We start from the raw sequence: 14,433 nt of genomic DNA on the forward strand, positions 1-14,433 counted from the left end.
TGGTACATATTTGAAATTACTTAAGTTCCTTTTTTGTTAAAGATTTCCTTCCCAGAGGAACCTGAAGACAAATAGAGTGGTCCATGGTCTTTAGCAAAATTCCAGAGAAGACTGTAGTACTGTAATCTTTATCTCCTTATGCTATTTTGGGATCATAAATTAACCTTTTAAAAGGTTACATGCCTAAACAGTATAATTTTGGATTCATTGATGCTGCTGGATAATAGAATGTGCACATTTCAGCAATCACAAAATAAGTATTTAATTTTGTAAAATCTGTAGGAAAGTGAGAATATTAGAGAGACAAACAGCAAAATAAAATAGGCATCAAATACATAATGTAGGAAGGAGGCAGCAGAGATGGATATGCTGTAGTCTTGAAGTCTTACTTTTTTGAAATTATTGAGGATTTTTTTTAGTACTTTATTACTTTCAAAGGAATCAAATTTTCACCCTTGTCTCTGTGTAGTAAATTTGACTGATTAAATCTCAGCTTGTAGTCTCTGCCAATCCTCATCTGCCAAACTGAATTACTGCAATCATTTAGGAAGCAAAATAGCTATTTAACTTGTATAAGAGTGTTGCTGTGCAGTTCTAAGATTTTCTTCAGCCTTCACCTGTTACATTAATAGCAGCAAAGGTCAAAGAACGAACTAGAAATCCTTCTGATAATACTATTGAGAGTAAATCCTTCACACATTTTCATACTCACATAAGCTGTTTGAAGCATCAGTGCATGTTATTTGTAAAGATAGAAACTGAGGATTTAGGTATTTGAGGATGATAAAGGGTTTTAATGTGAATTAATTTGGAATAATTATTAATTATAATTAAGTTGCTATAATCAGCTTTTTAAAAATTTTGTGTATCGTATAATAAATTGCAGTGACAGAGATGCAACTTCCTGATTATAAATCATTAAGGTCTTTAGACCAGCTTAAAATAAACTTGATGAAGTATCATAGTTCTTTTGAAACTGTTCTAATCATCTTAAAAGAATGAGATAATTTGAAAATTGTTTCCAGAAACAAATACTACTAAGTTTTACTGGAAAAGAGATATAAGCTGGCTAAAACAATTGTTGAAACTTGAATCAGAAATCTCTTTCCATGACAGAATTCACTTCTGTGGTGTAGCGTTGTGGTTTTTTTCCAAAATATATGAACAGAACAAAGGAAAGTTTGCAAGGTATGAAGAACCTTTATCAACTTAGTGAATAGTTACTAGTAGTAGTATGGGCTACAATCCTCTTATAATAATGGGAACTGCAAAGAGATTACACCCAGCTGGAGTGAGTGCATGTGCATTTACCTTATTGCAGATGCCACCTTTATTTTTCTCCTGAAGTTGACTATAAAATATTTCATAGAAGCAGGAAGTACTCTGGGAACCATGTTGCCTGAGGACAGACAGTCCAATTGATTGTTTTCGTTTTATGTTGTCAGGATTTTCTTTTAGAAAACTGTGTTTGATCAGTTTTCTCTTACACAAAATTACTTCATAAAATTATTTGGTATTTGAACTCAAAATCTGCCCTTCCTTCAGAAAAGCAGAATTTGAACAGTTAACCCTCCCTAACAATTAACCCTTCCTAATATGTTAGCATTTCATAACAAATCTTGTATATAGGAAGAAATTATTTCCTTTTTGATTTGCCAAAGCATGTGTATGCTTTATTTTAATTGCTACCAGGCATATATTATTTAGTGTGCTTTGTCATCATGGGTATGGTAGCTTGCTAATAGTCATTGTTCAGTGTGAATTCCAAGGCAGACATTTTGGTTGCAGAAGATTTAAAGAAAAAAATCTTGAGGCTTTAAGTAAAAGCATCATATTTGTTGAAAGACAACATTTTCATGAATGGCTAAACATGCTACATTGGTTGCTATGGTTCTGAGTCCAAACCTCTGACACTCAGCTAGTTGTGAAATTTACTGCCTCAGCCTGTGATTGTTTTACTTCAGAAAACTGATAAAGTATGTGTAATTTCCTATGACTTAGTAGAAAATCAAGGGGAGGAGGGAAATCGCTTTTATCTAAGGAGAAGAGAACATATGTACTGTCCTTTTTTCATTGCATTTTTTAATTTTGAGGGCATGTCTTCCTATTGTAATGAAAAGGCTTTTTTAGTAACAAGGTAAAAGTAATAGAAAGGAGCACTCTTTGAAATTCTGTTTTTGCATTTAAAAGGAATCTTCTTTATAAAGGTCTTTTTTTAAACTGCTTTGCAAATGTATTTGATAAGCAATCTAAACATAAAAACGAAAAGCATTATATGGTACATTTGTGCCTCATAGATAACAGTTGTACCAAAATACGGTATTTTAATAGTGCTCAGGTAAAATGTCAAGTATCCAGAATTTAGAAAATGCCTTAATTACATCCTTGATGCCTCTGTCATCAGCAAAAAAAGCCTGTGGCCCTGGGCTGAAGCATGTTGAGTATACTTCAGAAAACTTCGTTTAAAAAAAGGGTTTTCTAAACATTAAAACTTACAAGGTGACATTTCATCAACAACAAAAGTATACTTTCAGTGTAGTCTTTCGTCCCAATTTTAAGTCCTTGTGCTAACGTTGGGAATTGCTGGACATTATCAGCAAAGGTATTGTAAGAAGTCTTGTTGTGTGGGCAGCCGGATGTAGCTTTGCACAATTTACTCAGTGGGTACTCAACCTGGCAATCTGAAGACATACACATATATGCCATAATATATGGACAAAGTAGAAGCATCTGAAGGAAACCTGCTTACAGAAAGAAGCAGAACTTTTGTAGAACAGTTATGTTGTTGTATTATGCTTCATTTCATGTTCTACAAAACAGCTCTGCCACCTCACAGTGTTATTATTGAACCTTTGATATTCAGTGGGGGATCTCTGCCTGTCTCTTCTATTTTAAATTCTCAGAGTATCAAAATTACATGGAAATACGTAGCTACTTTCCCTAAAATGTCTTTCCAATTCTTATCATTTTAGAACAGGGGAGTAATAACTTTAGGAGAGTTATAAAAGGTATCTCAGTAATACCTTAAGTGCTCAAAACCCAACAGTAAGTAGAATGAATATTTCTGTTCTGTATAAAACAGAAAGTTGTCAGCTTTAGGACTGCTTCTCCGGTTTAATTGCCATAGAATAATGGATATTTACTTGGTCTTTTTTTTCCTAAGGAGCAAAATCATCCAGAAATACCAGACAATGACAGGGCTCTCAGCTGCATCTGACTTTGCCATTCTGCAGTGAATTGGTTTACAGTTTCTGAATGCATTTACTTGTCTCTGTGGGACTCTGTAACTAACAACTTACCAGTTTAAAAGAAAAAAACAGAAGTAACAACATAATCATTACAGACTAACGCTAATTTTTCATTCCTTCCAGATAAAGATCTTGACAAGCTATTATCACTCATAAAAACTCCAGAGAAGCAGACTGGGTGGACAGAAATCTGTAGAAAGCAGTTCTGCAAAGTCATGAAAGCCAGACCAGATGTCATTAGTGGAACAAGTGAGTATGGCTCACTGAGTTAAACAAAGCAAGCAAACAGAAGGTCACTAGTAAGCAACTGTTTTTCAAAGTTTAATTGAGGATTACATAATCTATAAAAGTAGTCAATGATTTTATGTTGATTATGAAAATTATTTTAATGGGATTTTCCTGAGAAGACAAGACCTATGCCTTTTGTTCTCTCTTTACATCTCATCCCTATGTTGGCTGTTTTCTGTGAAGTTTGATAGAAAAAGAGGACTCAAATATCAATTTGTTTCAGATCTCTGACGGGTCTTTTTCATTTCCACATGTATTTTCTAATGAAGAATGTGTTCATGCAGGAATATTAGTATAGATCAGTTAAAATAATAAGCCAGCCAAACCAAACAGGGATCACCCATATGATGTGAGTCATCAGAAGTCAGGCATAATAACTCACTTGTAGTATCATCTAAACCTATGCAGCAATGAAGAAGCTAGGTGTTTTCAGAAATTGCTGGCTTCCATTTCTCTAAGAATTCTGATTGTGGTCAGATGGTCACTAGATAGTCTATTTACAGATGCCAAAGTTTTCCCTTTAAATTTTTTAGATAAGCAATTAATACAAATGAAAATGAAGACAGATGAAGTATCTTTCCTATGGGATCAAAGTAAGCCAGCATGTGTGTTTTACATAAGAGACTTGAACTTAATGATAAATTATATAGCAATATAAGATCTATAGTGTGCTTTCAGAAGGAAAATTACTTCCATAAGGAAGTAACTTATATAGGAACTGATTTAATATAAAAGCAGTTAATAAAATTGTGCCTTTTGTATAATGTGGTTAAAGTGTGTAATTATTGAACATTTCTAAATTCTCAGAAGTTTCTGTTCATATTGCTTGCTTCATAGAATCATAGAATGATAGAATCTGCTGAGTTGGAAGGGACCCATCAGGATCATCAAGCCCAACTCCTGTCCCTGTGTAGGGCACCCCAAGAATCACACCAGGTGCCTGAGAGCGTCATCCAAACGCTTCTTCAGCTCAGACAGGCTTAGTGCCATAACTACTTCCCTGGGGGACCAGTTCCATTGCTCAACCCTCTGGGTGAAAAACTTTTTCCTTATATCTAACCTAAACTACCCCCAGCACATCTTTCCCTTCCCTTGGCTCCTCCCATCAGTCACCAGAGAAAAGAGGTCAGTGCCTGCTCCTCCTTTCCTAGTGAGGAAGCAGTGAGCTGCCATGAGGTCTCCCATCAGCCTTTTCTTCTCCAGGCTGAACAGACCAAGTGCCTTTAGCTTCCTTATAATGCTTTCCCTCTAAACCCTTCACCAGCCTCATAGCCCTCCTCTGGACACTCTCAAGTAGCTCTATGTCCTTTCTGTACTGTGGCACCCAAACCTGCACACAGTACTCCTAATGGGGCTGAAGCAGTGCAGAGCACAGCAGGACAGGCACCTCCCTCGACGGGGCAGCAGTGCTGTGTTTGATGCACCCCAGGACTCAGTTGTCCCTCCTGGCTGGTAGGACACACTGTTGGCTCATGTTCAACTTGTCATTGGCCAGAACCCCCAGATCCATTTCCACAGGGCTGCTCTCCAGCGTCTCACTCCCCAGGGTCTATGAATATCCAGGGTTATTGTGTCCCAGGAGCAAGATCCAGCACTTGTTAAACATCACATGATTGGCAGCTGCCCAGCACTCTCATCTATCTGGACCCCACTGCAGGGCCCCTTGCCCCCAGGAGTGCCAACTACTCCCCTGTAATTTGTGTAATTTGGTGTCACCTGCAAACTTAATTTTAGTAATCCTTCAAGTCCCGTGTATAAGCAATTTATGAATATATTAAAAAGAACTGGCTCTAAAATAGATCCCTGTGGAACCCAGCTAGTGACCAGCTGCCAGCTTGATGTGACCCCATTTACATTTACTTTGACCCTTTGAGCTTGACCCATCAGCCAATTGGTCACCCATCACATCACCCATCACGTTATGTGCTTAAAACAAGCTTCAGTCATGAGTCTGTAGTCTTGGGTGATTATAAATTAGAGCTTTCACCTTGCTTTGAAGAATGTGTGGGTAGATGGAATACATATGTATTTGTATATAATGCACTTAAAATGTACATTGTACACACCTACAAATGCATTTATTCAGACAGCTTTGTGAAACAGGTAAACAAATACTCATAACCTTTCAGAAACAACTGAATGTATTTTACATGAGCTTCTGCTAGTATAGAAAAAATAAATTGAAATGTACCAATTTAAAAACTATGTTTTTCTATCAAAAGTATATGTATACTATTCTTATATACTCTGATCTAGTAGCTCAATGAGGGGTTTTTTGGTGTTATATATTATGAAGCATAAATGATTTAGTCTTTGTTATATTAACTCTATTTGGATACAGCATGTTTTCTAGACTGATCTCTTCTTGCATTATATGAAATTTTTGTTGAAAATTCTGAGTCTGTCTTCCTGCATCTAGAAGGAATCATTTGTTGAAAATACATATTTTTACAAAAAACAGAACATATATTTAAAGTAGCTGGCTTACAAAGAAAAAGAAAAGCCTTTCCTTTTGTTCCTTGTAGTTATCCGTGTGCAGTCTTAAATCTTGTGTAGGTTGTTTTCTTTAACCCTGTTGGATGTACCAGAAGCTAAAATGAGAAATTAGAGTCATCAAAATGTGTTAACACAAAGGAAAAAATTATACTTGCTTCTGAATAACTGTTTTGAGCTGAGATGGAACTGGGACTAAAAGTCAGTGAGCAGCAATCTGAGGCTTAATTGTTAAGCCTCACAGGGACTTCTACAAGTGCTTTTTCAAACAACACAAAAACATAAAGTATTAAAATAGAAACAGTAGTATAATGAAACACAAAATAAATTAATAAATACACCTTATACAAGAATAATAATATTATAAACTACCTACAAGTACCAAAAATATAATGTGGATGCAAATCTGTCAAATGTTACATATCTTCTTCTAGGTATTTCAGAATCAGAAAAATATCTGCTAGCTGTGTTGAGACAACATCATGTTCATCAAAACTATTTTATGAGGGAAAACTGCTGCTATGTATCTTCTACAGAACGTGAAGTTCTCCCACATTTCAGAGCACTGAGAGGCTTCAGTCCAGATCCCAAGATATCAAAACTTTCTCTTTACTTACTGGTTGAGCAAACACCAAGGATTCCAAAATGAAAATGCATTCTTATGCCTCCTATATTGGGCCCTATTGAAGGGAGACAAACACTAACAGCAGTCGAACCAGAACTTAGGCAGTAAGGACAGGGTTGGATTCAATGACTGTATGGTGTAGCAGATATTGGTTGATCACAAAAAGATACTTTATTATCTGTTGTCAGGATGATCAGGTGCCAAACCTATAGAACCTGCTTGAAATCTACTGGAAAATTCTTGAGCAAACTGTATGGTATTAGTATCTCTAACTCACTCTTTTAGTGTTTATTGCTACCAGTTGGGCAATGTTTTTGTCTTAAATACTATCATGTTGCATTACTCTTGGGAGTGTCCATCTTCATCCCTACATTGGCATTTTCTCTCCTGCCCTCTTTGACATCAACTCTTTTAAGTCATTTCTATGATCAAACATCAAGATCCAGTTTTAAATGACTTTTGAACCATTAAAAGGGAATGCAAACCTTCCTCAGGCTAGTGTGTCTTAGTTTGACAAGACTGACAGTGTGGGATTTTTCTTGGTTATCTGAAAGCAAATAATATTGTAGACAACCAGCTTCTGTATTTTATTGTTCTAAGAACAATCAGCTAAGACAAAGGTGTTCTTCTAGTCATTCCTTTTATATAGGTGCCACAGAATTGAGAATACTTGGGATATAGCTGCTTGCTGTGTTTTTGGTTCACTTGAATCAACTGGAGAACCACAGATAGAGCCCTTGGGCAGGTTAAGTCTTGTCCTCCTTTGGACTACTCTTTGCAATGCAAGTGGCCTCTCTGAAGCATCTTTAGTACATTTAGATAGGAGCTTTCTGTCTACCAGCATATGGACTTTGCTAGGAAGAGAAACGGGCAAATCAAGTCCTCTGAGAAATAGCTTAGATTTTTGTAGAAAATTAGAGGGCTTTGTGACTCCAGGTTTAGTAAGTTTAAATCATTCACATGAATTCAAGATGGTTTTTTTGACCAGTAATCTTGGCTTGACTGCTTCATCCATGCCTTTTTCAGTTGTCTCCCCCTTCTCATCCAGGTTTTGCAGGAGGCATTTCTGTTGTTCTTATGCCCATCAACTCCTTTTTAATCTGTTCCTAATTAGCATCATTTCAGCATCTAATCTCTTTCCTGTCTGGGCAGATTCAACAACTATAATCCTCTCTTAGGAGACTTTAAATTTTAAGTAACAGAACTTAAAGGTTTTGCAGAGATCATGTAATTATACACTATCGTTCTTCCCTGCATAATTGAGATGTAATCAGACCCCAAATCCTAATCAATACTCCCAAAGCTGTATCTCCATATCTGGATAAAGCTAGTGATTCTAAACTCAGCTAAAGTGAGTTGCCCCATGGAATCATTCAGAGTTTCTATGGCATATCTCCCTCAGGAATCTGGACTTATATTACCAATATTCTTTAGGGCCTATTAATTTACCTCCAAATTGTTCTCTCACAAACAAGCAAACATACAATCAAAGACATGTGGAAGACATACTTCTTTTTTCAGGTAATTTTTATCTTCAGGTAGTTATTCCTTTAGTCCCAACAATTACTGATGACTTCAAAGATATGAAAAACAGCAGCTCTTGAAATTGCATTTGAGCTCTTACTGGAAAACATAGCATTTTTCTTCATTTTTCACATGATAGATGAAGCAGAGTGGTTATGATTAACACAGTATTCTCCAGTCCATTAATGCTTTGTGATCTGTGCACCATCTGAGATAACTCTGTCAAAACATGCTGACAAAAAATACTGTGATCCTTTGAGCCAGTGTCATTGTGACATTTCTGTGCTGCAGCCTTTAGCAATTGCTGCAAAAAGTTGAAACTAATAGCTCAACTTTGCCCATGGGATGAAGAACCAAAAAGATGGATATTTCCTGTAGGTATGACTCTTTTGTGTGGTTGTAGGTTTTTTTAACAAACAAAATGATAAACTTTGACAGCTTTATCAAAATAGCCTGAACATTGTAAATGTGGCTCATCTCAAGGTATACTTTACAGTTACCCTCCTTGTTGAGATTCCAATATCTCAGTTGACACCACTCTGCCTAAATATAGAAGTAAAGATAACAGAGAATTTATTTTTTATTAAAAGAACTTTCTGGACTCAAAGACTATGAAATACTACATTTTTAAGCCATTACTAAGATAGTGTTCCTTCTTCTTGAGAAGAAAATTATTTAAATTACCGTCTTCATTAGGTCAAGCTCAAGATGATTTGACTGCTAACTTCAGTCTTGCAGAGTTCTATTCCATAGACTTTTGTTGTTGAGTGTGTCAGAGAGAATTCTCTAGGCTGTGATTTCAACAAGGCAAATCAGAGTAGCTGCGTCAGATTTCTATGGTGAGCTGATTCTCAGAGCCTGTTCTGTGCTAGAAAAGAAACTAAGCTCTCTAAGGCCAACTTGACCTTCTTAAATTTGGGCCAATTGACCTTGAAAATTACTCAGTTAGATTTTTTGGGATGATGTTTGGACATTGTGATCTTAGAGGGCTTTTCCAACCATGACAGTTCTGTAAGTAGATCTATAGTATACCTGTGGTATGCTCTCATTTTTTAGTAAGACCAATTTCAAAATACTGTTTTCACAGTAGTTTTTTAGATGTTAGGTGTTGGGGTTTTTCTAGTAGCTTTTTTAGAAGAATTCAAAAAAAGGATGTTTACCTTTTTATGTCCTTACTTGGTTTTCCAAGGAGACTTATTTCGAATTAGAATGGAACAATGTGTCTTTTATGTTATGCAGAAAGAACAATTGTAGAGCAAAACTTCTTTCTTTTGTCTCCCAGACCTGTTTGGAACAACTTCCAAAGCAAGTTCCTGTAAACAGAATTAGTGCATGGGAATGTGCATGCAAGTGTGTGAAGATTATGGCATTTCATTCAGATTTGGAAGGCATTAATGTAGGAGGTACCTCTATATTGATATAAGGAACCATCATCTCTAATGGAAACATTGGCAGTATTTTTATTATATTATTTTCTTCTTTTCAAAGAAAATGCAGGTTGTTCCTTTGCCATTTCAGTGTACAATATTTGAAAGTCTCTCCCATTGTCTTAAGGAGGGTTTTTTGGAATTCCTATTGTTGCCATAAGGGATGCAATTTCCCGGTGTGATTTTCATAGATTTATTAGACTCAAATATGGTTAATGGAGTTGAATGTTTCTGACACTACTCTTACAAAGAGTCCAAAGCTGTCCAAAGTTTTCACAATTTTTAACCTCTAACACAAGTTAAGCCAGACTAGTGTTAACTAGTTCTGCTTTTAAACTCCTCTGAAGTATCTGTGGACTGATATAGGATCTGATCCAGTGACATTAATTACATTGGAGGATCTAAAAAGAAATCTGACGCTTTTAACAGTTTTTTACTTTTTTTTTAGCTTAAACATTTCAGAGTAGGAACCTCTCATAGTGGTCACCTATTAAAACAATTTTAATCAGATTAATTTATTTTAATCAGTGTTCTTACACAGTTTAGAAGCCATTTCAATTACCTTCCTTTTGTACATTAGCTCTTCAAGGAGAATACACCCTGCAGGAATTCAGCAGTTTCATGAGCATACAGCAATAGTTTAGGTAATTTTAAAACCCTTACATTTATTTTGTATATGATTACAGACTCCTAAATTAAAATTCTCGTTATATGGGATATGTTTATTAAATTTGCATAAGGTAATGGCCAGTCTCTTAAAATTTTCAATCTTAATACAGCTGAGCTATCATAATTTAAGAAAATCAGCATTTTCATTTAGTTCGTAGGCCACAACATTAATCTATGTCTCTGAACACAACCTTTGTATGAGAATGTGGGCTTTTACAATAATACCAGCTGTACAATACAGTGAACCTTCCTAAATTCATTTTGTCTGCTTTTCTAGTTAAATGAAAAAATGTTGACCCAGTTTCCACCCTTAACAAGATTTTCAGGGAGAGTCCAAGTGGCAGCTAAATGATTTGGTATTGAAAGACATAGATTAAAACACTGATTTGTCAATTGACATGGGCATTCTTTTGGAAGAAACAACTCCTTGTGAAAACCCTCTATTTGTGTATTAACCAAATTTGTTTTGATAAACACTTTTGTGCATCTTCCTCTCTCAAACTTGATTAAAAGCTTTTTTAAGATCCTGATAGGCACTTTGATAAATACTTTCAAATGGCAGAAATCAATTTAGTGCTTGATTTTCAAAAATTGCTTAGCAGTTGAGCTGTCACTTCTCTCATTAACTTAAGCACTGAGCTAAAATATTTGTCTGCTAGGTCAAGTGTGTGTATGTCTTCCAACAAAAAGAGAAGAAATGCACAGTCTTCTGACTTGGTTTTAAATTTTCTAAGTTACATGGTATTTAAGTCTTTTTATCATAGGTCCTGTTTGTTATTTTTCAGTAATAATATTACTAATAGTTACACAGTAAACATCTAGCTAGCTGCAAATTTTAATTTCTGCTTTTTGCTATCTCAAGCTCCAGATATTTGCTCATTTTACACAAATATTTGTACTATTGTTTATGGAACAAATTCTACTAAGCATATTAGTGAAGATAAGTGAGATCGTTTAGTCATTTTTTTTTCTCACAAAAAGAATAAACTGTTATTCTTCTGTAAAATAAATGGCTTACTGCTAGCCCCATGTGGTTTATTAGCCATGATTAAACATAGCTATGTTATGTGTAATTAACATTTTCTTCTCTCCATAAAAATGCATAAGAATATAAATTACACATTGTTGGAGTTACACAACTTACAAATTACACAACTGTTGGAGCAGGCTACTCTAACTGTGAATCTGTGTTCAGCTGTTATAGTGAAATTTATTTTCCCCTTTTCCCTGCCCACTAACATAGTGTTGCCAAATCTCAGCCTTGTAAAAACTCTTCTTTGGACTAATTCAAAGTAAATTAATTTCTTTAAATGTTTTAGACATGTCATCAGGAAAAAAAAATCATGATTTAATGTCGGTATTTTAGCTTAAAATGGAAGAAGAGATAATAGTTTTTATGATACCCTTTTAAATGTTAGTTTTCTGGGATACCAAGCATCAGACTCTGGGAGGTTCTTCCTTCTCCTCACTCACAAAGAGCTTGCACTGCAGTCTCCTGTGTCAGTTTTCCTGTCAGCAAGGCCAGGTCAAGAGTTTTCTGGCTTTCACCAATGGTGAAATTTCACCATTTCACCTCCATCACAGATTGTTAGGCCTTACGTGTGCTGCTACAGCTGTTCATATGGTGTAGTGGAATTATTCAGTCTAAAACTAGCAAAGCCACCTGGGGGTGTATGGAGTTATCTGCAAGGAATGGGGGACCAGAGGCTGAAGCATCAGTGCTTTTAAATTGTGGTGCTGCCAGGGCCTTGAATGGTAACATTCAGACTTAAAGCAGCGAATCCCATGGGTAGCAGCACTTGTTCCTCTCTAAATACACTTCCTTGCTTCGCAGTATTGTGAAAAGAAGATTGTCACTGCTCCTTAAATCCTGTTTATCATGAAAAGAGCAGCTGGTTTTGGATAACATTTACTTATTAAAAATGTTCATCTTGATTCTTAATATGGGTTATCTCAATATGGGGTTCCTCTGTGCAACGTGTGTAAAGGCTTCCTTGTATCCTTTGTTCAAATCTGTAAGCTGGTAGTGTGCTGAGCTGCAGGAGACTCAAACTGGTTAGCATTATTTTGGGGTGGTGTGGTGTAGATTCTTTGCTATGTGTTTGCTGTTCTGTTTTGGTTGGTTGGGTTAATTGTTTCCTTTTTTGTGTTTGTGTTTTAATTTTCTGTCTATATACACAGACAAATATGGTTAGATAGCCTGGTTTAATTATAATTAATTTTAATCTCATATTGAAGCTGTGTAACCAATTCTGAAGTAATCCTTGGAGGTTATAAAGATAATATGTGATTTTCTTTCTGTTTACAGGGAATATATTCTTAGTAAAGCTATTAAAATTTAATTTAAGTTATGGAACGGTGTTAGGAATGCAAAAACACAATGGATGCTTTGAATTGTTACTCCATAAAAACCTGAATAAATGTGCAGGAATTCAAGTAACTGCGGTTTCTCACATATTGTCATTTTGTTAAGTAATATAATTTCACATTTTATTGGATTCTGTAGTTCTACATTTTTTTCATTGCATCTACTGTTTTAATGTGTTTTTTTTTACTTTTTGCAGTATTGGCAGAGTTAATTGAAAAATTTGTGTCACATCTTTCTGAAAGCCGCTTGGATTGTTATTTCAGCCCAGGAAACAATAAAGGTCAGTTTCCTAATAATTTATTGCCATGCAGCCTCTTCATATTTAAATTATTTTACTTCTAAATGTGTCTGTAGAATTTTGGAGGTTGTCTAAAATGTTCTTTAAGAGCTTTGAAATTCATTACCTAACCAGTGAGAAATACCTCATGTTGGAGGAAAAGGTGATGCACTGGAGTAAATAGTACAGATAATTATTAGTGACAGGCTTTCACATTGATGGAGATGCAGAACAGGTGAGGGTATGATTCAAAGTATTTGTTGTCTTCTTTTCTAGAAAGATTTGCAAAGCTGGAAGCATAAACATTTAGGAGGGTGTAAGCAATCTGTCTCACCTTTTGAAAGCCCCATAGCATGTAGTCAGTCAAAAGATATGCAATTTATTTTCATTTGCAAATGCTTTTGATACTGTTGTTCTTTAATGAATACAAGCTTGGAGATGGAAGAGAGCCTTCTCAATGATGGTCTGATGGTAGGAAACCTATGTGAAAATAGGCAAAGGGCTGATGTTGTAGAAATACCTTCTTCCTCTGCAACACCATTATCACAGACAGTCTTGGGAAGAGTTTTCCAGTCAAGGAAAGAGTGCTGCTCAGGAAACCACATGTGTTTTGCTAAGGGCTTCTTTGAAGATTTGTAAGTATCCTGGTTTGAGGCAGGATTGAAGAAATTTTCTTTCTAGTAATTTTACTTTGCCGTTAAATATCTTCTAAGCACTTACTAAAATGTCACAACACCTTTTTCAGACAGGTTTAGCAATGGGACACTGGTTTAGACCAATAAATTCATGTTGATTGACATGATGAATCAAAACTCTGGCTCTATAATTGAATCTGTTATCATACTCCACTATGAAACAGTAAAAGGGCTTGATTGTAACAGTCAGTTGCACAGCTTAATTTTCAGGTTTTTTCTCTTTTAAATCATGAAATACATAATGTAGAATTCCTACAAAGATAAGGAATGCACTTTGAGACCTAAGTCTATGTTACTCTTTCTATGTTTGTACACAAGAGACAAACAAAACACACTTAAATCTTTATTAGACCTCAGTTACCTGAAATCAGGTTTCTCACTGATGGACTAATGATTGATCAGATTTGTAAACACATCCTAGGGATTTCTGCTATTGTGTATGAACGACTGGAATTTCTCTAAGGAGAACAATTAATTATTGAATGCCTTGTTGTTTCACAGTATATTTGCCATATACGTATTTGTAAGCACTATCTAAGCTAAATCCTAAAACTGCTGTTACAGTTGAAACATTTTCTCGAATTAATAAAAGCTAATGAGTTTTTAGAAGGTAAGCTATATTGAAGATGCTTTTTTCTAGCTGCACATCTAAGTAAGCCAAATATGCACTTGGCAGTTTTGTATATTCACCTTTCTCTTTATTAAATTTGTGTCTGAGGAACTGAAAAACAGTTTTTAACAGTTATTTAATTTTAGTGAAGAGAACCCACAATTTTCAGAAAAGTGGATTGAGTACAATGAATAGATATCCAATGTTTA

The 14,433-nt window shown here is 35.4% G+C and overlaps 1 protein-coding gene across 4 annotated transcripts in view; it reads left to right on the forward strand.

Annotated features, from left to right (window-relative positions):
• Positions 1 to 14,433, forward strand: part of TBC1D32 (TBC1 domain family member 32) — a 70,342-nt gene that overhangs the window by 43,361 nt on the left and 12,548 nt on the right. For all 4 annotated transcript variants that reach the window (XM_071741048.1, XM_071741051.1, XM_071741050.1 and 1 more), the window contains 2 exons: positions 3,372 to 3,497; positions 12,839 to 12,922. In XM_071741048.1, coding sequence (XP_071597149.1) covers positions 3,372 to 3,497; positions 12,839 to 12,922 — 210 coding nt within the window. The remainder of the gene's footprint in view (positions 1 to 3,371; positions 3,498 to 12,838; positions 12,923 to 14,433) is intronic.

The sequence above is a fragment of the Heliangelus exortis genome, chromosome 3, assembly GCF_036169615.1.
Source record: "Heliangelus exortis chromosome 3, bHelExo1.hap1, whole genome shotgun sequence".
In the NCBI taxonomy this organism is placed as follows: domain Eukaryota; kingdom Metazoa; phylum Chordata; class Aves; order Apodiformes; family Trochilidae; genus Heliangelus; species Heliangelus exortis.